The sequence below is a fragment of the Hibiscus syriacus genome, unplaced genomic scaffold (assembly GCF_006381635.1).
Source record: "Hibiscus syriacus cultivar Baekdansim isolate YM2019G1 unplaced genomic scaffold, ASM638163v2 tig00112634_pilon, whole genome shotgun sequence".
Classification (NCBI taxonomy): Eukaryota; Viridiplantae; Streptophyta; class Magnoliopsida; order Malvales; family Malvaceae; genus Hibiscus; species Hibiscus syriacus.
In genome coordinates this window covers 169,638-197,463 of record NW_024063372.1, presented here as the reverse complement: position 1 = coordinate 197,463, position 27,826 = coordinate 169,638, and the positions used below count along the sequence as shown (strand labels likewise).

The following is a 27,826-nucleotide window of genomic DNA, read 5'->3' as shown; positions in this document are numbered from 1 at the left end:
ATAATTTATATAATTATGATCAAATATGTCATTATATAAATTTACTTAAATCCCACGTCAACAAATTTCATTAATAATTAAATGTCGTTGACTTAATTGAAATCAATTTGATCAATATATCAAAATCACCTAAACCTAACATTTAATCTATGAAAAGAATGGGTAGTTATTGGAAGGTTAGCTATTTGATAATGCAATAAAGGAAAATGAGTGAATTTAAAGCATAACATCCAATGATGCGTTGCTGATGAATAAACAAACGTTAGGTCCAAAATTAAGTCCCAATTTTCCCAACTATATGATAATGACTTCGATTAGTATATATTTCAATTTTCAGTTAAGTATCGGTCCAATATGCATGTGATTCCCTTTAAACAAAAAAAATATTAATTATTTGATGGAAAACGCTACCGTTCTTATAATTCTACTCAACCATTATTAGACTTTGGCAATATTTTGTTAGGTCCGACTTTGGCAAGACATAATTCGGGAAAGTCAATGAATAACGAGGGCGGTTCCCTGTGCATCTCTAGTGTGTCGCAGTCGAGTGTTGGAGGTACGACCCAAATTTAATCGGTCCAAACGACGGTCATTCTTTTATTTTGATTATGCTGATGTTAGAGGGCAACCATTCCAATAATAGTACCAAATTGTTTCTTACAAATACTAATGTATTCGAAGTTCTCTCCGAGGTGTAGCTTAATGGTTAAAGACACATAACTATCATCTTTTATAAAGTTTAGACAATAGTTCTAATGATTGTAACGTACTATTTATTTAAATTATTTATTTATTTATTAATAATATATAATATGTAAATGTATTTGCTCGAACTCGAGACTATTTGAGAGAATAATAATTCTTTTTAGCACTGAGGTCACTTGATGAGTTCAATATGGTATTTTTTTCGAGTAACTTAAATTCCAACAATATTATCTACCTGACGTATATAAAATTATTTTAAAAGGAAACATGACATTTTATAAGAACATAAATATTCATCAGTAGGGAAAGTTAAAAGATATAGGGTAAAGCTACAAATATATTCTTTTTTTTTAGCATTATCGGTACTTGATATCTTGATCGACTAATTCAGATTAAATTCTATAGAGCTTCATTACAAGACGACTCTCTTAATCCAATTTTTTTATTCACAACATCAAAATTCAAACTTCTAACATTTATTTAACCTTGGTTTAAACTTAACTACAGGGCTGTATAGTCTTGTTTTAAATTGGACTGCATTGTTTGTTATTTCTGGGCTAGTTTCTCCATTGGTCTAAATCCAATGGGCTTGGCTTTGCCTGATTCCCCTTATCAATAAAGTACATAGATATGCCATATAGTATATATCATACAGCCTATAGGTTTACATGAGATCGCAGGTTACAAACTCGAAACTTGAACCTTATTTTGTCACTTATCTATCCAAAATGTGCAGCAACAGGAAAACAACAACAGCAAACTAAGAAAATTAGTTCAACTCCTCATGTTTACCCAAGAATAAGATATAACCATCAAAAGACAGACCCTTTACGTAAAAAAGCAAACTGATTGATACAACATATTGTTCGCGGTAGCTTTGGATATTGTTCAAACCTATGGTATCAAGCTGGTGTAGAAAGCTGAGTGACCATTTGTCATACATACATACATACATACATACACATACATGCATGCATACAACAAAAAATGGGATGACCTTTGCTGCTTCAGTGGAATCATGGATCAACCTTCAAGCTCTTATTTCTGCATCATACAAGACAATAAGAAATACAAGAAATGCATTATTTCACTCACATTCCTTCCAGTTTTTTCTTCAAAATCAATCAGTACAATCATGTTCCCCACTTTTGGCCAGCCTCCTTAGAGATGATTTGCCCTGAACAATAATAAGCTCGGATTTTTCGGCACTATCAAATGTTTTAGGGTACGAGAAACATTTTACAAAACTGCGATGTAGGAGTTTGTCCATAGAGACCATGTTAAAGGATAGAAGAGCTAAGGATCCACGACGCTATTTGTTGTTCTACTTCTTCCCAGTTGTGTACTTTAGTCACTAAAGGGTGTTCCTCCACTGATCGTGTCTTACACCAAGGATATGAGTTCTCGTAATCGAAAAGCAGAACTCGGATTCCAACTTGAGCACACTCAAGAGCATATCTCGGGTTATCATCAATTAGGATCTTGGCTCCTAATGACCTGCAAGAGAATTAACTCGGCAAGAAAAAGAAAAAAAGAACTTCTGAAATAACTTCTCCGGGGAATTAATGAGCTCATCGAGACAACTACCGTGAAAAGATGCCGGTATACTTGCATTATATAAATGATATGGAAACAAGTGCGCTTGAGATTATTAAAAGGAACTGATCGGTGAAAAGAAAGGTAACTATTAAAAGCATCCGGAAGCAGCTTACGTACGTACCGGCATATTTCTGACTTAGGTCTAGACTTTCCATCAAGAGCAAAATGGTTGCCAAAGTGAATCTCCTGGAAAAGTCCAGGATAGTGTTTCTCTAACCACTCTATTGTATGATCCTTAATAACATTCTGCCGAGACCTACTCGTACATTAATGAAAGACTAGCTTAAGTGCAAAAGTAAAAGAATAAAGGCATTATTAAAGAAGATAGTATGCATACATACGTTACGACTGAAAGGCTGCAGAATCTTGATAACTTGTGAAGAGCCAGCTGAGCACCTGGGAGGGGGTGGATACCTTTCTTGAAATATGGTGTCTTGAAGAACTCATGGACACGGATATCAGCTGTCAAAACAAGAAAATAGGGCATGTTCTGAAGAAATACTTAGCCAAAGCAAACTCAACAACGGGCAAAGAGTTGAACATTTTTCAGAGAGGATATCAAAACATCCAGCATTCTATTAAACAATAAGAACATATTCAAAATGTTGAAACATAAGGCAAAAACTTACCATAGATACACGTTACACTTATTCTAATGCTTTTCCACTTTTAAAATGAAAAAAGAAATTCCTCGAATCACTTCCTATAAGGATCAACTTAGTCTATTTATTTAAGATGAAATATCAAAGAACAAGACAAACCCATAAAGAACTACACCTAGGTTAGCAATTTTTACCTTTTATCTGAAACACAAGCAAAATTCATCACAATTTATACAAAGAATTTGATGAATTTCAATATAATAGTAGCATCATCTTAATACATGCCTTCTTGTCATATGAAATTAATATATATATATATCCATCAACAGAGGAATTAATGAGTATGCCTACTAATACCTTCATCCCGAGAACAGTTCCATATCTGTAACAGGAAAAAAAAGGCATTAGAACACTTATTAAAGAAACATAATCAACACCGAAACAACAGCGGCCTATCTAAAGCAGAAAACACAGGGGCAAAAGAACATTTATTAAATTGAAGACCACATGTCCCCAACTGCAAAGTAAACAGTCATGTTACTGCAACTTGAACATGGAAGCAAATTCATTTCCCAATTATCAAACAGAATGAGACCATTACCAACAAAACTTGTAATACGAAGGACAAGAAGCGTTCACATGGAAACTATTCGAACGAGAATCACATAGCACATAAAGCTGGACTCTTCAGATAAAAACTCATTACAACTTTGACAGTGCCTACATCAATCATATCAAAGATCTTCATGGCATTAATATGAGCCTTTCGGGGTCAATGAAGAACCATTATTTATTTATTTATTTATTTCTTCTTTGGGTATTCGCTCTTTCACATTAATAGGACTCATCATCCTTTTCCATTTAATTAAAATCAACATCAATTGACTTATAGCAAAAGACTTCCAATTATTCTCATTATTGACTTCATTCTACTACTATTCACAACAAGAAGGAAATAAATAAATCATGAAAAAAGTCTTACCCTGAAAAATTCGTACACATGATACTCTGAAACCGAATGATTAAACGAATAACGATCCGCTATAAATCTGTTCAAAGCCGACACAAAGTTTCCTAGTACTGCTTATACCAAAAAGTAAGAAAAGAAAGATAAAATTTGCGTTAGAAAATACATGATTCTCACCCAAAAAAGGGAGTATGGGAAGAAAAATGAAATTGTACCTTCATCGACATCGACAGCAACCACAATTTTCTCCGGCAACGGCTTGACAGGAAAATCAAGAGCCCCCCTCTGAAACGAACCGTTAGAATCAGCCACCGTCTTTGCCTTTTTCTGGGGTTCATTATGATTAGAAATTTCTAATTCGCGCGCCAATCGGGAAGCAAAGACTACTGTTTTCTGATCCCAGGCTCTAGGGGAATTCTCCAAACAACTTTTGATGCTCAAATTTAACCCAGAGGCCGATTTGTTAAACTTAAAACCGCTGCCGCCGCAGACATTGTAATTTTCGAGCGGGACGAGCTTGAGCAGCCGTTGGTCGCTCGGCAACGCGTGGAGCTGGCTCGAAAACGGAGAGTCACGAGGCAAAAACGCCATGCCCTTACGATTACTGCAGAGGGTTTGATTGAATAACAAACGAACACTACCAATTTGCTTCTTTAACATAACGAGCTCTTCACATTCCGGCTTTTCCAACCCAGAAAATGGAAACAAACAATAATAATTTTGCAGCAACAAAAAGAAATAAACTTTGATTGAAATAAATCGATAAAATAATAAAAAAAAATGGAAAGAGAAAAGGAACCCCAGAAAAAATAGTATTGGAGACGGAAGGAAAGGTGCGCAAAAAAGAAGCGCGGCGACGTGATTTATTTATAATGGAGTTCGATAGGAATAATTAAAAGAATTCCAAGAAACTTTCTTTCGGAATTTAAATGGTTTAAAATCAAAGGAATTTTGAAGGATATCTCGAAATTAGGAGGAGAATCTTAGGGATTTCTTAAAATGAATTATAATAATAGAAATTGAACAATTTTGTGATTTTGGGGAAGTTGGAAGTTCCTTTCTTTTAACACCAAAACCTCGAAAAACAAGAAAAGGATATGCCAAAACGAGGGGAACGGTGTTGCTTTGGACCCGCCAATTTCTGTCTAATCTAAATTTTAATTTATGTATTAACTTAAGCGGGATTTAAATTTTATATTATTTTTATTTAAGATTAAATTTAAATAGTGTCAATTAAATAATTTCAGCGATTAATAAATTATTATTATTTTATAAGATTTTAAATTTAAATACAATATCTGTAAAAGTGTATAAATATTTATTATTAAATAGTTAAAAAAATTTCGAATATATATTATTTTATGTTCATTTAAACAAATAAAAAATTAAATTCATTTTTTGATACATCTAAAATAAATATAATGTAATATTAGTTTAAAGATTTTTAATTAATTAATTATGAATGTTCATATTTATGTTGGTGTTCGAATCTGTGATCTCTAAAAAGAATAACAAATCCCTTAACCATTAAAATTAGTTGATTCATGCAAATTAAATTTATTTTAAACCCTTGTTTGATCGAATTCAAATAATCAAGTTAGAATAACAATACGAACGAGGGTCGGTCGCACATAAGTTGTCGATATTATATATGATATAATTCACGAAATAATTAAGATTACTTAAAACATATACTATTTGGGTGGAGCTTTCCTTGTATATTTTTCAAAGAATCAATTAGTCAATGATTTATTTGGAGCAGCCCAAGTTATTTAGAAGACTCGATTGAAATCAGCATAATATACAAATTGGTACTTAGCCTCATTTTTCTTTTTCAATTTGGTACCTGTCTTTTTATATATATATTAAAAGGTATCTAAACTTCCCAAAAGGAAAAAATTATCGACACGAATTTAAGTATTTAACAATGAATTATTATTGTTGTTATAAATGGTTACTTTACAATGTAAAAACAAGTTTAAAAAGGTCAATGGGTTCTAAGAAAAAAGTTAACCTCAAATGAAAGTGACGATTGCCTGGTTTGACTGCAGCAAAGAACTCAAATCAATGAACATCACAAACAACTAAACCCACAATCCCCAGAATCAAGGCCGCAAATATGCCTTGGATTTTCGCGGCCGACGATCTGTAAACGGTCGGAGACGCCACCTTCTTTTGTTTTCGGATGTCGATCATGATCTCGAAACGACAAGGCGGCTTCGACGGATCAACGGTTGTAATAACAGCCGAGTTGTTAAAATTACATGCTCCCTTACTTTGATTCATTGTCTGAAAGTACGTGTTGAACGCATAAGAAGCATTGCTTTGTGCGTCCAAATTACCGCACGAAGAACCATACCCGAGGCTGGTGCAATCGCCGTTCTCGCAAGCGTAAGTGATGCTTTGAGCCAACATGTTGGGGTCCGCGCCGGCCGAAGGCGACATCACACACCATTGCTTGGCCAAATACTTGACGCCTTTGGCCGGCACGACGGCTCGTCCATTTCCCATATCCAAAAGGATACTTGATGCCACCATCGTATCTGAGGATACCCCAATGCCTCTCGAAATTTCCCGGCAATGTGCTCTTATGGTCTTCGTCGATGAGCGAGAAGATATAAACATCCGACGGTGTTCGTCTCCTCGGACTGCCTTGGCCTTGAACTATACGGTCCAAAAGTGCTTGATTGAACCTCTTGGCGTTCTTGATGTTGGCACTCGGATCACCATCCGTCGGCCAGCCAACTTCGCCGATGACGACCGGCATATGTCCGAAGCCATTTTTCTCGAGAGCCGAAATCAGGGTATCGAAGTTGGCATCGTACACGTTGGTGTAAACAATGGAACCATCAACGAGGGGCTTAGCCGTGTTGTTGAAGAAAGCATATTCTTTGGGGAAACTGGGGTCTGCTTTCATACTAAGAAAGGGGTAGATGTTGATGGTGAGGAACCCACCATTGTCTTGAAGGAACTTGATGATTTTCATCATCAGATTTTGGAGTTCGGGTCGGAAATAGCCGCCGGAGGGTAGGCCTGAATCAGTCTGGTAGACGTCCGCGTTAATTGGGATGGTTGCCTTCACTTGCTTGCCTAGCCCGGCTTTGATAAGGGCTGCTTGAATGTTTTGACGTGCTGGAAATATTGTATTCACGAACAGATCTTTGTAATCACGTAGGAAAGGTTCATTGCCTATGGCTACCGACCTTCGTAGTTGTCATCATATACATATATTAGTGATTTTATCATTAAATTTTAAATTCCACGATCATATAAACTAGGTCAAATATTCTTGCTATTAGTCCCTTTAGTCTACATGGATTTCAAATTTAATTCTAGTACTTTAATTTGGTCTATTTTAGTTTATTATCTTTCAATTTTAAAATTTTAGTCTTAACCCAAAGGGTACAAGAACAATATAAATACATTACAAGCTAAAAAAATTCAAATAAAAGAATAAGAATTAAATCTACAACTTATACACAATACAATCATTAATAGTAAAATTTGATTTTAAACTGATTTAATTTATATACAAATTAGGTTTAATTATTTTTAGGTCTCTCCTAATTTTTAAGTTAGGCAAATTAAGTCTTACCTTCTATTTTTTTGTTAGATTCAATTGCTTTTTAGGTATTCTTAGCTTTGAAAGAAGTTGAATTAGATCCTACCCCCCCATTGTTTGGTACAATTGCGTTTAAAGTCCCTCTTAGTTTTAAAACTAGGCAAATTAAGCATTGACCAATATATATTCTTTTCGTTTAAATACTTTTTAGGTTCCTTTAAATTTCAAAATTAAACAAATTAGATCCAAACCCCTCGCTATATAATTTTAAATCTATGATTTAATAATCACACTCTATCGTCATTTTATTCCTATTTATATTTGTCTTTGAAATTTCATCCTGACTCCGTCTCATCATATAGACTAATAAAAAAATTAACCTAAAAACTACTTGTTGATGTACCTTATATCAGTTCCATGGTTGGATATGTAGTTGGAAACATTTCGTTGCCCCCATGCCTCAGCATTTCCCACAGCACTTGCAAGCGAAGCCAACATGTAATTTGGTATTCCAACCATAACTTGGATACCTGATCTGCCGAGAGCTTTGAGTGCACCAGGATCAGCTTCGAACAGCTTCACTTTGTTGAACCCATATTCTTTCAACACCCTCACCACTATGTCCGGTGGCAACGGGTGCGTTGATTGCAGTCCCCAGTTGCATGCCAGCCCCGAGCCACCCTTGGCCAACTCCACGTACCCTAAAACGCAAAGAAAAATGAACAAAAACGATTGGATTTGACCCATTTTTGGAAACGATAATCAAAACCCGAGTCTGTGTTCTTCTTTAGGGTTTATTTACATGTGCTTCTGTACGCAGCAGTTTGGAGAAAAATGTGCTTTTACCAATGGGAAAAGAAAGGGAAAGAATTTGCATGAAATACTCAGCACGGAACTGAATTCCAAGGGAAAACTCACATTTGATTTGAATCTTCGGTTGATCACCAGATATCCCTCGACTATAGAGTGAATTCTAACTTAGTCCCTGATCTTTAAAAACGTTCGAATCGAATCCTTGAGCCAAAGTGTTGCTCCAATAAAGTCACCCTATCTATCTAGCTATGTTTTAGCATCAAATGCTACATTGAATCCGACATATTTAAGATTACTTATTAATTTATACATGTCAGCTTTAAGCTATCATTTACCGTTTAAATTGATGATTAGATTGATGAATGACGTAATTAAAAGTCATTTAACGAAAGCCTAAGTATCACTTAAAAAAACAACCCATGGACAGAGGTTTTGTAAAGTAAGAAAGGTGTAGAGTGAGAATGGTGGAGATGATTACGTGTAGAGAGATATTCCAGCACAAAAGGAATGTTGAGCCAACTTCCAAACTAGGGTATGTGTTTGGTCTATAAAGGTTTCATCTTTCATGGAAAGTCTCTTTTCGGATGCTTCACTTTGTTACATTCACGACCTTGATATTTTGTTCATTTGAAATTTGTATAATTTTATAATTTACATGTTTTCTTTTTTAAAAACAAATCTCGAATTTCTCATTAACTTTGATTTCGTGTACAATAAAGTATATGAATTTTGCCTTGGTATAATAAATTGATTTTGGTCACATACACATGAAAATTTGATTTCAACTTTGAACAAGTCATTTCTAAGTCTAATGTATGTTGGATTTTAGTTAATTGCGCTATACACCCCTAAACTATGATCTTCATTTTAAATTGGTTCTTACACTTTTGAACACTTTAATTTTATCGCCAAAATATGACTCGTTTCAAATGATCCCCAAAATTTTGAGAATTCCAAATTCATTCTCAAACTATGACCTTTATTTTAAATTAGTCCCTAAACTTTTAAACATTTCAATAACGTCCCCCAAAATCATTCAAAGTTTATGGATATAATTGGAATGTTCAAAAGTTTAGGGACCAGTTTGAATGAAGGTCATAGTTTGAGGATGAATTGAAAATGTTTAAAAGTTTGAGGATCATTTTAGAAAGAGTCATAATTTGGGGATAAAACTGAAATGTTCAAAAGTTCAAGAGATCAATTTAGAATGAAGATCATAGTATGAGGATATGTAGTACCATTAACTCTTTTATATTATAATAAACTTTTTTATCTATTTTAAAAACTCGAGTCTAAAATACGCTATAATATATAGATTTGTGCAATACTTTTATCTAATATTGGAAGTTGATAAAAATGAGTTTTGTTTTCTCTAAAAGTTATATATTTGAGTAATTATGTTTGTATGATTGTATACGTTATTAATTATTAAAAAAATATGAACAAATAAGATTTTTTTAATCACCTCAAATTATTAAAAAATACTAAATATTAGAGTTAAAAGTGGGCCAAAAACTTCACGACCCAAGCTTTGGATTCCAAAGGTACTAAACTTCAAAAACCCAAACTTAAGCAAAGCTGATGTTCGCCCCAAATGGCCATTGCCAGCTTAAATTTCTAAACTAAATCTAATGCTGACTCGTGGCCTAGTGATCAGCATATATTTTCCCTATTGGCTCATTTTATTTCTCTCCAAAATTTAGTGGCTTTGCACCCAGTTTCCTCGCAGACTGGTTCTTCATAGATTTTATCTCCGCGAACATTTTACAAAGCACACAATGGAGTTAGCTACCTCTTCAATCTCTGGCGCACAACTAAGCTTGCTTTGCCCGAAGAATCTCACACCCTCGACTCCCCACTCTTACAAGTATCGTAAAAGAACCAATTTTCCGAACGTTCACTCTCTGGTTGTTCCCCGGCCGTTTTCCAATGGCTTTATTTGCCAAGGAAGCAGCTTTGGGTTCATTAATAACGCTCCCTCCATGCCAAATTTCAATAATAACACCCCTAATAGGATTTACAAAAGGTTGGATTCTTGTTTGATCATATCCCCATCCGGGAACAAGAAGCCACGTGCAATTATCAAGTTCTTGGGCGGTGCTTTCCTCGGAGCTGTCCCCGAAGTTACTTATAGGTACCCATTTTGGTGTTTTTTCCCCATTGTGGAGTAAAAAATAAGGTCCCTTTGCTGATTTTGGGTTTGTGTTTTGTTTCTTTAGTTACCTGGTTGAGCTTTTGGCCAAGGAAGGATTTTTTATTATATCGGTGCCGTACAATGTTACATTTGATCATGAGCGAGCTGCTAATCAAGTATACGAGAGGTTCAATGCTTGCTTGGACAATATTCTTGCTTTTGGATACCCAGATGCTAATCTTACTCCTGCTGATCTTGTTGACCTTCCAATTTTCTCAGTTGGTCACAGGTAAGTATTTCTATGTGTTTTTTCTTTTAATTTTAATGTTTATTTAGTAAGCCAAGTTTTTTTATGTATATGAAAAATGCAGCAATGGTGCTCTTCTTCAAGTACTCACAGGAAGTTATTTCTCTGAGAATATACCAAAGGTTTGTTTTTTTTTTCATCATCTTTTTTCAGCCTTTGAAGCTTTCTTTGTTGGTTGCAGTTTTGAAGGAGTTGATTTTACATTTAGTTTTTGTAGGCAAAATATAGATTTATGAAGTTTTAGATAGTGTAAATTATTATTAGGTTCAGTAGTTCCTGGAGTGTGACAAAGAATGTTATCTCTTGTGAAAGGCTAATGCCATAATCTCATACAACAACAAGTCAGCGACAGAGGCGGTGCCATACTTTGAGCAGGTAATAATCTTTATTTTATGAAAAGCTCGCATATTGATTACACTTACCTTAGGGTATATGTTCAATCTTCTTGCCTTAGACTAGCTTGAATTTATTAGTTTTTTTATTATTATTATCTTCAATGGTTTTTTACTTTATTAGCTATATGAATCTAGTTGATTTCCTTAATAAATTGCGTGTGCAAAAGATGATTGAAGTTATTGAATATTATCAGGTTTATTAGAAACAGAGCTTTTTTTGGGAAAAATATTAGCTATAATGTACTCATTAATGAGACTGGTTTTCTTGGGATCAGCTAAAGTTATTTGTGATGCTCCATCAAGTGTCTCATATTATTAACGAGGCTGGTTTTCTTGGGATCATCCTGAGATGTATGATGTTGTTTATAAGTTTGCACTCACAGTGACTGTATGAATCTCATTAGTTGTTGCCGTGGCATGTTAGTCTAATGAACCATTTGACGGTAAACATGGTGATCGTGATTTGCAGTTGGGTCCTCTAGTGAGGCAGATGATGCCAATGGTAGAATCATCTCCTGTGTATGCAATGGCTAGGAGTGTTTCAGGTAAATTACATCCTAACTCTTGCTCACCGACTTTTGCTAATGTATTATTTATTTGGTGCCATTCTGCAACTTTTTTCTTTTCTTTTGGAATAATGGAATTATGTCTTCTAGTGTTGGTATAACCGGGACAAATTCAAAATATATCCTGATTTTATGATGCATATCATTCTTAATCTACGCCTTATCCTTTGTATGCCTAAATAATATGCGCATTTTGGATGTACTTTTTTCATCGCAAACACTGCAGATGATGCATGGAAGATGTTTATTGACATGGCTGGATCAATGATACCTGAAAGAGACCAAGAAGCCCTAGTCTCGTTCACCAAATTTGTGGATCAATTGCCTTTCGTTTTTGGTCAGGTACGTATCTTTCCATTACGAATATGTTTCCATGTTTTGCCTATTCTAGTGGATGAATTTGAGCAAATACAATTGCATGTACAAGAATGAGGATAATCAATAATGCCGATTTGCTAGTCCGCATAGATTCCCCTAAACTGTTGTACTCTAGTTCTTCACTTTGGCTTTGTAATCTTGTTTCTTTTATAGGTCACTGAAGGGATATCAGAGTTCAGGCCAACACCTTCCGAGAACCGTGAATGTTGCAAGAACAAATACAACGTTCAACACACACTACTGGTATATATTTGTGCTCTCTATTTTGTTAATTAGATAATGTAAGTTGCTTTTCTGTTTATTCTTGTGAATCTCCTTTTCGTAGGTGAAGTTCAACTCGGACACAATTGATGAAACTGATCTCCTTGAAGAGACATTAAAGCCTCGCGTGGACTCTATTGGTGGGACGCTCGAAAAGGTCCAATTAAGTGGCAACCATATAACACCATGTGTGCCGGTATGACATGCAAAGCTCATCTTTTTCTGCCTCCCTTTGTTCAACCTTCTGCCCTTCACTTTCTATATGCATTTTGCTGTGTGGAGAGCATTGGTAATACTGAGTTTCCATGTTTACAACGAGAGGCATCTTGAACTTATATGTTCAATTTATTTTGCTTGATCAGGAACCGAAATGGCAAGCGGGTTATGTATACACTCCGGCAGATGCTATTGCTCAGGGACTTAAGACCCTTTCACTGAGTGAAACCAAAGTGCTCTCTAGAACAATTTCTGATTGGTTCAGACGTTTTGAAGAGTAACTGCTGAAATTCGATAGTAAGTTGAGTCGGTGCAGGCATACAGTTTATTGAAAGCACAACGAGATTATCGAAGAACAAGGACTTGAAAATTAGATAGCTCCATGTGTATAGTAAAGCTCAATGAGCTTTCATATGTACCAACAAAGGAAAAATAGGAATTGAACTTTAGACTACAAACGGATCAAATAAGAATATAAAATGCCCACCTAAGAGCTCCTTTTATCTGATCTACTTTTCTTGCTTGAACGTACATAGTATGAATTCTATTAGTCAATTCGGTTCTAGGTCGATTCCTAATCCATGAAATCAATGGAAAAAAATACTTCTTTAGCTCGTGAATGTTATTTCTAAAGGCATATATACTGGTGTATGATAACTACTTTCCTTTTTACTTGAATTATCGCCCTCTTAACAGCTATTTTTCTGAACTCTCGGGAGGATGTGTTCCAAAAAGGCTATGATCTTTTAAATTAACTCGGTTGATGCGCTAGTTGGAGAAGACATTTAAGTTTGACTATTTCTTTTTATTTGGTACTTCGGCGTACTTTATTCTGGTGAACTTCGATATACATCATGTTAAATGACTGATGCTCTCTTATCAAACAAACCTAGGCATGCTTTCTGTGCTACCTTTGACCAGTGTGTGTATATTTAAGATTTACAAGGCCTTTCAGACAATGCTATGACTGAGGGTGCTATCGAATTAGTCATTAATTGTTGCCCTAGGAATGATCTGCACATTTATAGAACTTCCTGAAAATGGGATGAACTTGATGAACAAAGTCTCTTTTGTTGCTTTAATAATGATCTCTTTATATTTGTCGGAAGTTACAATTTTCAGCTTGATTTTAACCGGATTCTTGCGGGAAGAAGCTGTAAGTTGCATAACTAAAAACAAAGCTCAAGTTTATTCATGCATGAAACTGAAAAGAACAAAGACAGGTTACAATATAAAGACCACCCTGTTACAAAAATTGGCCTCTTGGTTAAGGAAAAAGGAAAGAAACAATTGATCACTGTAATTTATGATTTTATCGTTGGTGGCATTTATAACACAACTAAAGCGGCCTATGCAGCAGCCTTCACTTTCTCGATCAAGTCTGCGGCGTCTTGGACGGTTGCAATGTTCTCAGCTCCGCCTTCTCCGACTGAAACTCCGAATTGTTCCTCCAATGCCATCATAATCTCCACCTGAAATGAATCCGATTCGAAACATTGGCAGTTAGGTTTGTTTTCTGATAGGATATCAATAATATAACATCCAAGGGATTCAAAGAATCTTCGATGTGAAAGTAAAGAGCTAGGATATAACGAACTGTGTCAAGGGAATCAGCACCCAGATCAGCAAACTTGGTTTCAGGAGTGACTGAGCTCACATCAATTGACAATTGCTTAGCAATGGTGGTTTGGACAGTTTTCAATGTCTCGGGATCGGCCTAGTTGAAAACATCCGATATGTATCAAGACGAGCTTTAAACAAAGTTGTAATGAGAAAAAGAAAACATAATGCAAGGTTCTTACAAGAGAGCATGAAACTGGTGTCTTGAAGCAGCTAGATCGAGTAGGCAACTTGTTTGTCTTCGAGAATTGAATCTTTGGAATGAGCTTTAATCTGTTACATATAACGGGAACTCCCTGCAATAAAAAAAACGTGATCCGATTCAATCCGTCACGATTCACATTGTATTTCAATTCCAACAGGGGTGATTGCTTACAGTGGTGGTGAAGCTTCTGTGCTGAGAAATGGATCCCCTGGCTATGGGAATTGTTGCAGGGATTGAAGCAAAAGCAGCCATTGGAAGCTTGATTGAGATCGTTTAGCAGAATTGAATTGATGAAGGGCTTAAAGATTGTAGATATAAATAGAGATTTGATGAAGATGTCCGGGGAGTTGCATGAAGATTTGATGATGATCCCAATGTATTGGTTTTGTTTTTCTTTAATGTGTTGTAGAATAGGGCGGTGGCTTCCATGGATGTTTAATGTCTGCTTATGGTTTGCCAGCAGCCAAGTAGTTTGGACTTAACGTGATAGTAATATGAGCTTCGGTTGAAGGTGGAGATTGCTGTAAATGGTTTGGAGTGGTTGGAACAGCTGTGTTGTTGGGTATACGTTTTGTCAATAATTAAGAAAGATTTTAAACAGATACTACATTGTAATCCCCTTCTCCCATATTTGTGGAGGATAACATACGTCAATATCAACTATAAAGAGAGGAGTTTGCTTCTTTTCCTCTACCATTAACGTACTAATGTATTTGTCCAGTATCAACATTTTTCTTTGTATTTTCTCATCTTTTAATTTTGGTCTTCTTCTAGTTTTACAGTTACGTTTCCTCTTTCCTGGAAAATTCGCATTTAATATATTTATATACTTGCATATATTTTGACAAGTGATATCCTATATTATATATATATATTGTGAAAAGTATCAAAATTAAGTAATATATATATATATACATTATTTAATTATTTAGTACTTAAGTTTTTAGTTGATTAGAACTAATTAAGTGATCTTAGTAGTAAAAGAGTATTATTCTCTTTAGAGATTATGGGTTCGAACAGTTACTTTTATAGTGTGTACGCGTTGTCAATGACTACAAAAGATATTTTGAATAGATACTACTTGTTAATCACCCGTAATCCAAAAGTTAATGTATTTCATATCTTTTTCATTAATTCTCAGCAAATAATTTAGATAAAACATTTTCTCATATGATCACCACAACAAAAGGTGCATGAATTGCTTTATTCTTTATAGCTTTAGCCTAATCTCTGTTAAATCTTTTATTTATCTTCTCCATAATCTTGACTGTTGTAAGGAGCAAAAGCTTCCAACAACCAATTGTTCTTCCTCCAAGATTTCCACCCCATCTCTTCACAAATCTCATCACTGTGATAAATACTAAATGTCGAAATGCAATGCCTCTTGTAGAATCGAGTTGTTTTCTTCATGATCTCCATTTCTTCCCCCGTTTGTTCAAGCATTTTCCCGATGCTCGGGAGCTTGAACATCCCATCGACGAGCCTCGCCAGCCATTTGCACCTCAGCTCAGCCGTGTGAAGGTTTGCGACGCTCTCGATGTACCCCACGAACGCCATGTTCGGTATCAAAGGATGGATGGTTCCCCTATATAACGGCATGATTCCCGACGAGTCCGATATGAGACTCGAGAAAGGGTGCGGCAGTAAATCGTGAATCTTCTTTTTACCGTCAAAACCAGTGGCGAGTAGCACGACGTCGGCTTCGATCTTGGTGTCATCTTCGATTTCAAGTCCTTTGTTCCAAAACCACCACTTGGGTGTTTTCTTGAACACGATCTTTCCCTTGTCTGCCTCAGAGAAGAAATTTTCGGGAAGGATGGCCATTTGGCAAGATGCATAATCTTCTTCAAATGGATGTTCTGGTTTTAGTCCATATTTCTCCAATGGTAGCTTCCATACTAAATACGACTCTATGAACTTGGACACTGCTTTTCTCTTCAGTAAAAGAAAAAAAGCAAAGTAATTATGATTCGGATTAAAGTTTGAGGACTCAAAAAAAATGGATTAAAAGTATTACCAGGGGAGACAAAAGAGGACAGAGCAAATTCCTTAGCAGCCCTTGGTTTGGCCTTTGATGGAGAAACTGAGAAGATCTTGTTGAATAAAACAGCGAAAAGGGCAGACCCCAAATCCAGTAAGCTGGGACCGTCCAATGTAATGTCCTTATCACCATTGTACAAGGCTGACCATCTGCTCCTGTTTTTTTTTTTAACAAAAATGAAATAAAATCACGTTGCGTTATTATGGAAACAAGTCCTCAATGTCTAGCATGCATTTTAGGACTATTTCCGAATCAATCATACATAATAATTTTATAGTTTTTATTCTTATAATCCTACTCGGCTCGACCAGATTAATCTCTACTTAAATTATTAAACATATATGTGTATGTATATATACCTTGGTTTGCCTCCGCACATTCAGTAGCTAAATCAATGGCGGATTTCTTGTAGCCAACAACAGCGACTCTCTTGCCTTTTAACAACTCTCGGGCGGCTTCTTCATCCAGCTTAGAATACTCGATGGTGTGCATCACTTTGCCACTGTAAATTTCTTGGCCTTTATTCGGAGGGAAAACCGGCATTCTCGGTACGTCGCCGTATTTGCCTATGCATACCACCAGTAATTCGAACTCATACCACTGCATGCACCATAATATTATTCCGTCAATTTCACAAGTAATCAACAATTTCGAATAAGAGATACGACATGTTTTTAAAGGAACAACCTCAACAGTCTTCGATGGATGTGTCTCCACAGCGACTTCCCATACAGGATGGCCACTCAGAAGAGGTCCGAACTCTCCAGGACCAGCCGCCATCGCATCGATATTCATCGTTTGTCCGGTGCTAACGTAACGAATCTCGATGACCCTTGAATTGAACCTCACGTGCTTCAGCACATCAAAGTGCGTAGCGTAACCGTGCAAGTACTCTAGGATCTCAAGGTGAGTAGGGAAACTGGAATTATCCCTTTCCGGCCAGGGATAATCCGAGAACTCGAAATCGCATCGAGGGGTTTGGAGCTTAGTGGAAGCAAATGAACAATGTTTCCAAACGCCACCTATCGAATCGGTTGCCTCGAGAACAATGGGATTGTGATGGGAGAGCTGCTTAGCAGCAGCTATGCCGCTGATACCAGCCCCAATGATCCCAACTCTCGATGGTTTACGGTAGCCAATTCGCTCACAAGCCATTTTTGTATAGGCGTATAGCTATGAACGAGTAAACGGGATTGTATTGGTGTGCCCAAAATGAGAGGCTAGCTAACTATTTATAGGGGGGAAATGATTTATTTTATGAGATTTCCTTGTAATTTGGTACGTCTAATAATTTTATTAACCAACTATATAGTTTAATCTTCTAATTATGAGTCACGAATGATGAAATTTGGTATTAATTTTAATAGATTAGTTAGCAAATGAGGGATTTGAATTCTTGTGTTCCCACTAGGGATGGTCATAAATTAGTCTAGGTTTTTGGTCCATCTGAATCTGATTTGAAATTTATGCCTCTACATTTGTATTTGATTTGACCTGAATTTAAGAGAGTTTCACTTGATTCGAAATCTGATTAAAATTTTGAGGTAAAAACTCGTACTCAACCCGACACACACATATATAGGTATATACATATATATCATTTTTATTAGATAGAATAATGACCTAATTAAAAATTAACATAAAGAGAGATATTATTACAATTATCCCTAAATATATAAGGGATAATTATAATGTTATATTGGATCGACCAACAGTTTTTCACTTGAACCTTACTCAATCAGAGTGGACTGATTCAAAATTCATCAAGTTTGGATCAAATGTTCATCTCTTATTTCCATACACATGAATTTATATATGACCTTAAAACAGTGTGTTATTTTTTTAAATCTCAGTCTGATCGAATCAAATTAAACCCATTGTAACCGGATCAAAGTTCCATATATAATTGCTACATGCATGAATTTATGCATGACCTTGGAACCATGTGTTGTGAGTTGAAGTCAATGCATAAAAAATTACTTTTAGTTTTGATCATAGAGAGACAATGGTCTAACTTGATTAACTAATGTGAACAATCAAGTGTTTTCCCTTGTACTGACCATAAAGATGCTTCATTAATTAGCCGGTTGACATTAAATAAATATGCAACAACATTTTATTCTTCCTCAACAGTGTACATGGAATTGACTTTGTGTAGGAGGTAAACGTTTGATATAATTATAGTTTCAATTAGTAAATTTAAAATTAACAAATCAACTTTTCAAAATAATATAATCATTATAAGTAACAACGTAAGCGCTTTTCAATTTACAAGGATATATTATTTGACTTCATACTTACAATAATATATATAGAAATTATATTAATGGTCAATTAGATATGAATATGGACCCGAATATGATGGATTTCGATCGGATTTGATAAGATAATTCTTTTATTCATTGTTGGGCCGGGTTGAGTTGTTTTAAGGGATAATATCAGATTCAAGTTTAAGGTAAAAAATCTTTGATTAGATCCAAATCTCTAAGATAATAGTAGGAGGGAAAAGTGAAGATGGTCATGGAACCATGCACATTTGTCAATGTGGAAATTTTCACGAGTCGACTCACTTTTTCTTTGGTTACACAATTTTGTAGTTGCAATCCACACTTCCGTCTCAAAAACAACTTTTTTTTTCTTTGATTTTGTGGAACAATTTTCATGCCTTTTTTGATTTATTATACTTAGAAGGGTATAATTTAGACCAAAACAAAAGCCAGCAGTTTGCATGCATGAAGAAAATGATGTTCATTGCTTCCTTCCCTTCTTCTTCTTCTTTATTATTTTTAGGTCAAATTATGATTTCCGTCCTCGTATAATGTTTGATTTAATATTTAATCCCTATATTTGTGACTCAGACATAAGTTGGTCCTTTTAAATAGACTATATTATAATACAAGGAAGACAAGGAGAAATCGAGGCATGTGGTAATTGTCAAAACAGCAGTTTCCTAGCAACAACACAGTGCCTTGATTTGGTGCGTGTTTGTTCACAAAGTCAAATGCTTTCTTATTAGTTGAAAAGCACAGAGTATTAATATTTGGAGTTGGGAATGGTCATTGAACAATGATGATTTAGAAATTTAAGAATGAGAATCTAAAATTTTAATTTTTTTTTTAAAATAATGGATATGTAAAAAATTTATTTTTTTTCTTTTTTCTTTAACACATTAAATTAAATTTAACCAATTTTCTAAAATAATGTGATACACTTAACCTTTATCGGGACTTAGTGCATCCGCCACTATCATGGAAGGAGACAGAAGATGGAGACTAAAGAGGATGACAGAGACAATTATTATGTGTTAAATTTTTTGTTGTGTTTGTACACGTATCCAAAGATGGTTAAGATTGTCAAGAGAATTTATTACCATCTTTAGTGCCACCACTGTCTGCATGCATGCACGGTCCATTTTAAATCTCTTCTTTTCTCTCTTTTTCTCCGACAACGACGTGCATTTGGGGGTCCTTAATTGCCATCCAACCAACCAAGGGGTAAAATTAGAGTGGTTTGAATATTATATATATAGTGTAATATAATTATATTATGTAAAAAATTAATTTAATATATATATAGGTTTATTGGGTGAATATAAATTGATTGAGAATAAAAATTAAAAGAGCAGAATTTTACGAGTAAACAAAAAGAGAGGGTAATGTGAATATACAATGTTTTAATTTCAACCATTAATTTATATCTTTACGATGATCTTAAAGCTGTGCAAAAATTAAGAACTTTACACAATGTAAATGGATCTTAACCTTATAGAAAATATTATTTAGACCGATCACATAATTTTCATTTCTTTTTTAAAAAAAGCATTAATTTATAAAATTTAAAGGTGTATTGAAGCCCCGAATTAAAAAAATAAATTCTTAAATACTTTTTGCATCCAATTAAAATCTTAAATCAATAAATTAAATCATCAAATTGAGAAATAGATTAATTAAGCTCTTTGGTCAAATTTGAACATTAAGTATCGACAATTTTTTCGAGGGTATTATTGTCGAGTGTCATAGTGTGGTTTTGTTGGGTTAAATTTGTAAATTTTTAAATAAATTTTTTAAATTTTTATTAATAAATTTCAAGAAATACGATTGGAAAACACCGTGACGCGATATGTGAAGCTAATTGATCCGAAATATAAACACTAGATTTAACATCCACGTAGATTAAAAGTATGAATTGATGAAATTTAAAAAAAAATAAAGACTTAATTGGATGTATAAAAATTTTGAAATTGGATTAATAATTTCAAAAATTCAAAGACTTCCAAGACACTTAAATCATTTATAAGTAGCATCCGATAAACAATTACCAATGGACTTCTCAACAATGCCAATGTTATTCTTTCAAGATCTCTATGTTTCGTTTTATCATTTGGATTCTGTTCCTATAAAAGCATATTAAAATGCAAATATATAAAGTAAAGGTGTCTCATCCATTAATTTCACCATTTATCCGTTCTAATTAAAGATGTCTCGTAATAATAATTTAAAATTTTTAATCTATTTAGTTCATACTTTAAAAATTCGTGATGCGATGAAAATCTAAAGTGGATGGAAATGAAACATGATCCAGTTATTGGCTAAATTTCTTACCGTTACACCATCACCTTCAAGTCAGAGATCTTCTGCTTTCACTTCACTGTAAATGTTATCCATTGGTGAATTGAGTTTTTTTGTTCAATCTGAAAGGAAAATTGGATCGCAGTTTAATGGCACGTAAAGGCTTATTCATAATCATGAAAGCTTTCTTTTATACCTCATCTGAAATTTTCCTGCTGTCAATTATTTTTTTGTAATTCTTCAAAGTTTTTAGAATCTTTTATTCCTCGAAATTTGTTATCAATCCTTCACATACCACTAATAGAGTCGTGTAATCTATTAACTAAATCTGTTTATTTTGTCAATCTATAAATAATCATCGTTATCTTAGATCTGACATCAACACTAAAGGTATGTATATAAGTCATCAGGAGAGATAAAAATACTCTCTCTCCACCAACTATAACTCTCTACTCAAATTAAAATAGATGAACCACCAAAAAACCGTCGCAAACCGTTATTTTTTTGCCCTCAACGCTTTCCGTAAGATAATAATAAGATTGACTTGTAAGAAATGTTTAAACTTGATGTAAACTAGCAAGTAAGGGAGAGAGAGAGAAATTACTCACTGTAAAAAAAAGACAGATCCCCGGTTGAAGGAAAGCTCATGCTATTCATACCAAGAACCACCAATCAGTTTCAGTCACAGGAAGCTCGCAAATCATGAGCTCAGAAGAGAAGAGAGCTTAAAGGGCCCAGGACTTGAACTGTGAGATCTTCACATTTTTTACATCAAATGCATATCAACTTACTAAGCTGTTAGCTCATTTTCGACATGTAATTTATGGTTGCAAGATAACAGCTAAAAGACCAGAGAGTAAAACACTTGCAAACAGTTACCAAGATTTCAATAAGCTTTGCTTAAATTTTCTTCATTTAAAGTAATGACAACTTTGGACTATCAAACATAACTAAATGTGCAAAAGAAAATAACCTCAAGTTGTATCATTGGTGGCTCTGTATTCATTGCCAACATGAGAAATCTCCAACTCATCATCATTACTTAGTGAAACAACCTCTAAACTATCCATGATTTCCTCTTCCTCAAAATCCGCACATATATTCTCAATCTCAGTATCACCCTCAATTAGATCCCTTTCCTCCATGTCTGACAGGTCACTGAAAGTAGGGATCTTTTTCTTCTTTCCTCTATAACCGACAAAGCTCAAGACCTTGTCCTTCCATACCACCAACGGGCATTTCTCAATCAGCTCCGAACCTTCATAAGCTTCAGTCAAGAAAACACTAAATCTCTTCCCCCTTTCAGAAACATAAAAGATGCCAAAATGCTTCAAAAGAAGCCTCATCAACTTCTGTGGCATCACAAGCTCCCGTCGGAAATGAGTGAGATGGTCAGTCACCAATCTCTTTTCGATACTAAAGCTAAGTAACTCATGCATAATAGCAACCGCTCTCTTATCAAATTCCAACGACCCTGCTTTCAGCTCCCTAGCATCTGCATAGGGAGAAAAATAAGACCTTTTCTGAAAATGATCGATCTTCCCTCCATATCTATACACCTTCTTGTAGTTAGAAGGGAATTTCAAAGGAAAAGACAATGAAAGCACACCCGGTTCACGTCCAATCCCATCGTTCAAACCCAATGCTTTCTTCTCCAACTCTGTAATAGCCCAAGCAGGATTCCAATTTACAAGCTCCAAAATCTCAACTCCATCTTTAGATTTTACAACTCTAAAATGTTGTGGATACTGATTCACCCACTTGTTCCTAAAATCAATTGGCAAACCAAAATCTCTCCTAAAATGAGAAATCTTATCTAACTGAATCCGTTTATCGACCGACATCATTAGAATCCTAGTAACATACTCTACACCTTTGATCGATTGTTCCTCAACCAACATTTCCTCTTCTTCCATCAAATCCTCAGCTTCTTTAGTCATTCCACACCATAGGGTTCCCCTTTGATCCTTATATAATTCGAACAACTTGGGACATTTCTCGATGAAATCGGTTATTTTATGGGGTTTCGGTATATTAATTTGCTTCCTGTATTGATACAAAGACCTCACGGGGATAACCATCTCGGTTTCTTTCTTTATAACTTCCATCAAAAACAAAACCTTTGACAATATTTTCCATTTCTCTTTTACAATTTCGAGATGGTGAATTCGTTTGTACTTGCTACGGTCTTGGACTCGTCTACTGGAAGTCATTGGTCTGATTTGAAACCACCCAAATAAGGTTTGTTGGTAACAGCTTCTTCTCAGGGACAAAAGGTCAAACACTTGGTGGTGGGTTGAATGTAGCCGCTGGATATTGACGAATTTATCCAATAACACTTGGTTTATAATAAACTGGATGGCCATTTCTTAAGCCTTATTGCTTTTTCAAGCTTACCGGGAGTATGGTCTGACTACAAAAATAAGTCAGTGAGGAATTGGCGGGTTTTCTTTCACATTGTTTTATGACTGAATAAATAGAAAAAATGGGAATGGACCAAGTCAAGCTAGAGGGATTGAGACACGGCGGCGAAGGCAGCAGATAGGTACGTCGGAACAGATAACCGACGGCGGCGATCAAAATGTTGCGGAGGCAGCAGCGGTTATCATTAATTCGTCCGAGGAAATGGCGGCCTGAAAGATTTAGAGGGTCTTCTGTTGGAATTAAATTTTTTATTATTTATACTTTATGTGTGTACTATTTTGTCTAATTATAAATTTCATCCTCCATCCTTCTACTTTTTGAAAATTAAGAAATTAACTTTTTATTTTAATTTATAATAATTCAATATTTATATATAAAAATAAAAAATTATTCATTCGAAAATACATCAACTTTATATCTTCATTCAACGGTTGAATTTATCACCAAATCAATTCCTCATTACATAAGTTGGTTATGATTATAATATGAACAAATTTTAATTCGAAAAATAATTTTTTAAAAAAATTGAATTATTTAAATCAATTTAAATTTTAAATTTAGATTTAATTCGAATCAAGTTTAAAATAATAAAACTTAAATAATTAAAAATTGTGAACATTAAAACGATATTATTTTTATCTTTAATTCAATTACTTTTTGCCGTACAAATTTTCTTTCTTTTAATTTATTCTCTCATCTTCACATTATTCTTCAATTCTTCTTTTATTTTAAAATTTTTGAATTAAATTTTAATGATGTATTCATCTATCATCATAAAACGCTTATGTAACTTTAATATATATATTTTACAATAAATTTCATCGACTATGTTAAGAGAAACAAGCCATTGGATGCAATGTATTTGAGGTGAAATCGGATTGGCCCGCACACTCGGCTAAGCTAAAATCAAAGGCAATAAACGTTTAAATAAAGAAGACTTTTCTTCTTCAACATGTTTTAACCGAGTAAATATATATATATATATATATATATATATATCGAAGTTAAGACGTTGTTTGTTTGCCTCTTAATGGAATCATTCAGCGCTGAATGCGGAACCGTTCAGTGCTGAATGTTGAACCGTTCAGTGCTGAATGCTGAATCATTCAGTGCTGAATGCTGAACCGTTCAACATTCAGCGCGTTTGTTTCGTACCTCTGAATGATTCAGTACTGACTGATTCAGCAAAATAGTACTGAATGATTTAGCAAAACAGTGCTGGATGATTTAGCACAGAAGTACATTCTGAATGATTCAGAGTCATTATCAAACAACATGTCACATTCAGAATTAATTCATACAGAGCCTCTGAATCATTCAGCATTTGAATCATTCAACGCTTAATCATTCTGAAGTAAACAAAAAACCCCTAAGTTTGGCCTCTATCTAATATATATATATATATATAAATATAAATATATATTGGATTTTCTTTAAATCATTATCCATTTAATTTATCATGTTTATTTTAAAATTTTATTTGTATTTATATTGTACAAAAAATATATGTCATTAATATATGTGTGTATACTTTAAAAAGTATTATCGAATATCTGCTACTAGATTTAATACCTATCTCTCACCCTAACCCCAATCACTAAGTATAAATTTGACAGTCAATCCTAATTTTAATAATTGTCTTAGTCTATAACTATCCGCATAAACAAAAAATGGTGCAGGATAACGATTTTCTCTAGGTGCACGTTAGCAAATTTAATGAGATGGGAGATTATCGTTGGTAATATGGTGGGTCTTGATCGAAATTTCTTTATGTTTCTTTCTTCTTCGTTAGGTTTTATTCTTAGATTCGATTCATGAGTACTTCGTCAAAAATTGATTGGAAGAATTTATTTGCAACAGTTGCGGAGCAGGCACTAGATTATTATCCTCCGGCTACTAGTAAGGGTATTACGACGGTTCAACCTCCGTTGAAAGTCCTTGAGGATGACATTGATGATTGGAAGTTTGCTTTAGTGGGTTAGTTCATCGGGTCTGCCCCGAATTTTTCCTCCATACAATGATTGATTGATATGCTTTAGGGGAAACTCTTGGCAGTTAAGGTAAGTCTAGCTTAATAGAATCTTTATGTTTTTTCCTTCCCTAATATGGATGATAGGGATAGGGTTTTCGAAGGGGACCTTGGCACATTCAGAATAAGCCGCTGATCCTTATGAAGTGGGAGCCAGACATGCAGAAACTTGATTTTGATTTGTCGAATATGCCAATTTGGCATCTTTACAATGTTCTTTAGAATTGTACATTAGGAAGAGATTGAGTTATGTCGTGAGTGCTTTAAGTAATCCATTATATATGGATTATGTTATAGCTTCGAAGGGGATGTTGGAATTTACGAAAGTATGTGTTGAAGTGGAGGTGGTAATTGTGGTGCCTCGCTTTGTGAATATTGTTTTGAGTGAGGGAGTAATTGTTTCTGTCAGAGCGTTATTCCTTAGATGCCTCCATGTTATCTTTCTTGTAAATCATTTGGGCATAGTGATTGAACTTGTGCTGCTAAGCAGAAACAAGTTCAGGAACCTGTCAAGGTGTGGAAGGTTAAGGAGTCTGAGATTATCACTTCTTCTGGTGCTTGCGAGGCAGAGGTGCGTACTCCTGGAGTATTACAGGAGGTTGTTATTTCTACTGTAGAGGAACATGAAGTGATGTAGGTGGTTAATGATGTTATTGCAATTAATCTATATGTGAGTGGACAAATCAATGAGGAATTGGTGAGTGTACAGGGTCTGGAGAAGGTTGGAGATTCTGATTGTAAGCAGAGTTCTCCTTTCATTGAGGATGAAGAGTTGAATAGTATTGGTAAAGGGAAAGGTGTGGCTCAAGGTATGGATGGTTTAATTTCTAATGAGTTTTCTATCTTACATGACTCTTTGATGTATAAAAAGAAGTTGAGGGTAGAGCTAAGGATAAGAAGGGCTTATCGAGATCTTCCAATCGTTTTGAAGTTCTAAATGTTGAGGGTTTGGATGCACCAAGAAAGCCTTATGTGGCATCCTTAGGTGTTACTGCAATTCTAAATTAAATGAAGACTAAGAAGCAATATGATGTTGAGAAAGTTAAATCTAATGCAATGACTCGTGGTTTGGAGGTTGGATTTAGTTTCTTTTAATAATTGTGTGTTTCTGAAACATCAGGGGCTTAATAACCCCTACAAGCAAATGAATGTTATGAAGAGGATGAAACGATTAAAGGTTGATGTTATTTGTTTCATGGAGACTGGATAAGGTTTAGCAATGTGGATATGTGGGCTTCTAGTCTGAATGTTGATTGAATTTTTTGTTATAATTATAATTTTGTTGGTAATGGTAGATTGTGGATTTCTGGATGAATTATTTGCCTTTTTATGTTTTTGACGAGAATGATCAAACCTTGTCTATTGTGGGTAAGATTAGTGGTTGTCGTACTATTATCAAAACTGTGTATGATAACAATAACAATATGATTAGAATGGGTCTATGGAATCAACTTCATGATTTGTAGTATGCTATTGGTTTTTCCCATTGGCTCATTGGTGGAGATTTCAATGTGGTTGCTCGTGTAAAGGAGAATTTGGATTTTGAGGTTATTGGGCCTCATTTTAATGCTAATATGAATGGTTTTATGAGTTTTATGGAACATTTGGGTCTTGTTGATCATTCTTTCTCAGTGCATGTGTTTACTTGGACAAATAAGCAAGATGAAGGTTTCTTGGCGAGGAAGTTGGGTCGGGTTAGTTAACCATGATTGGATACAGAAGTTTGTTGATTCTTATGTTGAATTTCAGGTGCAATGGGTGTCTAATCACTGTCCTGCTCTGGTTTTGGATCATAAGGATAATCAAGCTACTAGACCTAAACCTTTTAAATTCTTCAATTTTTGGACTGCTAATGTTAAGGTTGTTGATGTTGGTCGATCCTCGTGGAAAAATGAGGTGACTAAGAATGCCATGCAATAGTTTTTTTTTTAAATGAAGAGATTAAAGTCTGTGTTGAGAGATCTTAACAAAAAGGTACTATGTTAACATTTCAATAAAGTTGACTGAGAAACGAGCACAGTTAGAGCAAATCCTAGTTGCTCAATCTCACTCATTTTAATCAAAGAGATGTGGTGAAAGAGAATTAGACTCGTATTGAGTTGTTAAATTTAGAGAATGTTGAAACTTCTTTTTATAAAAAAAATACAAATATTCAATGGCTTAAGGAGGGGATACAAGATCAAAGTTATTTCACTCGATAGTGTTAAAAAAGAGAAAGAAGAATATTATTCGACTACTGAAGACTAAGGAAAAGGCTCGGTTTGAAATATTTGATGAGATGTCTGTTGAAATGATTAAGATTTTTATTGATCTTATTAAGACTTCTGATTCTGTTGTTTTTTTGTCTCATGGTTGATCAGTTGAAAGATATGTTGTAGTATGCTTTACCTTCTGGAGCTGTAGATGATTTGGTGATTAAGATTACTGTGATGAA

At 34.7% G+C, this 27,826-nt stretch overlaps 5 protein-coding genes, 1 long non-coding RNA gene and 1 pseudogene across 6 annotated transcripts; 2 read left to right on the top strand and 5 right to left on the bottom strand.

The window, feature by feature from the left end:
• Window positions 1-1,711: 1,711 nt before the first annotated feature.
• LOC120182272 lies at window positions 1,712-4,665 on the bottom strand. The gene is made up of 6 exons (XM_039187265.1): window positions 4,089-4,665; window positions 3,889-3,986; window positions 3,264-3,288; window positions 2,646-2,766; window positions 2,426-2,560; window positions 1,712-2,202 (listed from the first exon to the last, which is right to left on the bottom strand). Exons 1-6 carry the CDS (start codon window positions 4,531-4,533, stop codon window positions 1,986-1,988), a joined length of 1,041 nt encoding a protein of 346 aa, XP_039043196.1. The 5' UTR covers window positions 4,534-4,665; the 3' UTR covers window positions 1,712-1,985.
• Window positions 4,666-5,805: 1,140 nt separating this feature from the next.
• LOC120182239 lies at window positions 5,806-8,197 on the bottom strand (annotated as a pseudogene).
• Window positions 8,198-9,938: 1,741 nt separating this feature from the next.
• Window positions 9,939-13,014, top strand: LOC120182234. The gene is made up of 9 exons (XM_039187236.1): window positions 9,939-10,382; window positions 10,468-10,671; window positions 10,754-10,811; window positions 11,002-11,064; window positions 11,554-11,629; window positions 11,877-11,992; window positions 12,182-12,271; window positions 12,354-12,485; window positions 12,652-13,014. The coding sequence occupies exons 1-9, from the start codon at window positions 10,027-10,029 to the stop codon at window positions 12,784-12,786; spliced, it is 1,230 nt and encodes a 409-aa protein (XP_039043167.1). The 5' UTR covers window positions 9,939-10,026; the 3' UTR covers window positions 12,787-13,014.
• Window positions 13,015-13,577: 563 nt separating this feature from the next.
• LOC120182249 lies at window positions 13,578-13,849 on the top strand. Its single transcript, XR_005521813.1, has 2 exons — window positions 13,578-13,661; window positions 13,718-13,849. It is a non-coding gene; the product is annotated as an uncharacterized LOC120182249 (long non-coding RNA).
• Window positions 13,850-13,854: 5 nt separating this feature from the next.
• Window positions 13,855-15,027, bottom strand: LOC120182257 (acyl carrier protein 5, chloroplastic-like). Its single transcript, XM_039187252.1, has 4 exons — window positions 14,980-15,027; window positions 14,308-14,628; window positions 14,103-14,222; window positions 13,855-13,977 (listed from the first exon to the last, which is right to left on the bottom strand). The coding sequence occupies exons 1-4, from the start codon at window positions 15,025-15,027 to the stop codon at window positions 13,855-13,857; spliced, it is 612 nt and encodes a 203-aa protein (XP_039043183.1).
• Window positions 15,028-15,572: 545 nt separating this feature from the next.
• On the bottom strand, window positions 15,573-17,526 carry LOC120182256 (probable flavin-containing monooxygenase 1). The gene is made up of 4 exons (XM_039187251.1): window positions 17,059-17,526; window positions 16,731-16,971; window positions 16,348-16,526; window positions 15,573-16,265 (listed from the first exon to the last, which is right to left on the bottom strand). Exons 1-4 carry the CDS (start codon window positions 17,524-17,526, stop codon window positions 15,573-15,575), a joined length of 1,581 nt encoding a protein of 526 aa, XP_039043182.1.
• Window positions 17,527-21,596: 4,070 nt separating this feature from the next.
• On the bottom strand, window positions 21,597-23,564 carry LOC120182250 (protein WHAT'S THIS FACTOR 1 homolog, chloroplastic-like). Its single transcript, XM_039187246.1, has one exon. It carries the CDS (start codon window positions 23,303-23,305, stop codon window positions 21,914-21,916), a length of 1,392 nt encoding a protein of 463 aa, XP_039043177.1. The 5' UTR covers window positions 23,306-23,564; the 3' UTR covers window positions 21,597-21,913.
• Between the last annotated feature and the right edge of the window lie 4,262 nt (window positions 23,565-27,826).

Coding starts and splice junctions, on each gene's coding strand:
- LOC120182272 (XM_039187265.1), bottom strand. CDS start 4,533: ATGTTAAAGAAGCAAATTGGTAGTGTTCGTTTGTTATTCAATCAAACC. Junction 2,561..2,645: donor TGCAGCCTTTCAGTCGTAAC/GTATGTATGCAT, acceptor ATGTACGAGTAG/GTCTCGGCAGAATGTTATTA. Junction 2,203..2,425: donor CCTAAGTCAGAAATATGCCG/GTACGTACGTAA, acceptor ATTCTCTTGCAG/GTCATTAGGAGCCAAGATCC.
- LOC120182234 (XM_039187236.1), top strand. CDS start 10,027: ATGGAGTTAGCTACCTCTTCAATCTCTGGCGCACAACTAAGCTTGCTT. Junction 11,065..11,553: donor CGGTGCCATACTTTGAGCAG/GTAATAATCTTT, acceptor CGTGATTTGCAG/TTGGGTCCTCTAGTGAGGCA. Junction 11,993..12,181: donor TGCCTTTCGTTTTTGGTCAG/GTACGTATCTTT, acceptor TTTCTTTTATAG/GTCACTGAAGGGATATCAGA.
- LOC120182257 (XM_039187252.1), bottom strand. CDS start 15,027: ATGGTAGAGGAAAAGAAGCAAACTCCTCTCTTTATAGTTGATATTGAC. Junction 14,629..14,979: donor TCTTTATAGTTGATATTGAC/GTATGTTATCCT, acceptor ACAATCTTTAAG/CCCTTCATCAATTCAATTCT. Junction 14,223..14,307: donor CACCAGTTTCATGCTCTCTT/GTAAGAACCTTG, acceptor GTTTTCAACTAG/GCCGATCCCGAGACATTGAA.
- LOC120182256 (XM_039187251.1), bottom strand. CDS start 17,526: ATGGCTTGTGAGCGAATTGGCTACCGTAAACCATCGAGAGTTGGGATC. Junction 16,972..17,058: donor ATCCATCGAAGACTGTTGAG/GTTGTTCCTTTA, acceptor TGGTGCATGCAG/TGGTATGAGTTCGAATTACT. Junction 16,266..16,347: donor GTCCTCTTTTGTCTCCCCTG/GTAATACTTTTA, acceptor CTTTTACTGAAG/AGAAAAGCAGTGTCCAAGTT.
- LOC120182250 (XM_039187246.1), bottom strand. CDS start 23,305: ATGGCCATCCAGTTTATTATAAACCAAGTGTTATTGGATAAATTCGTC.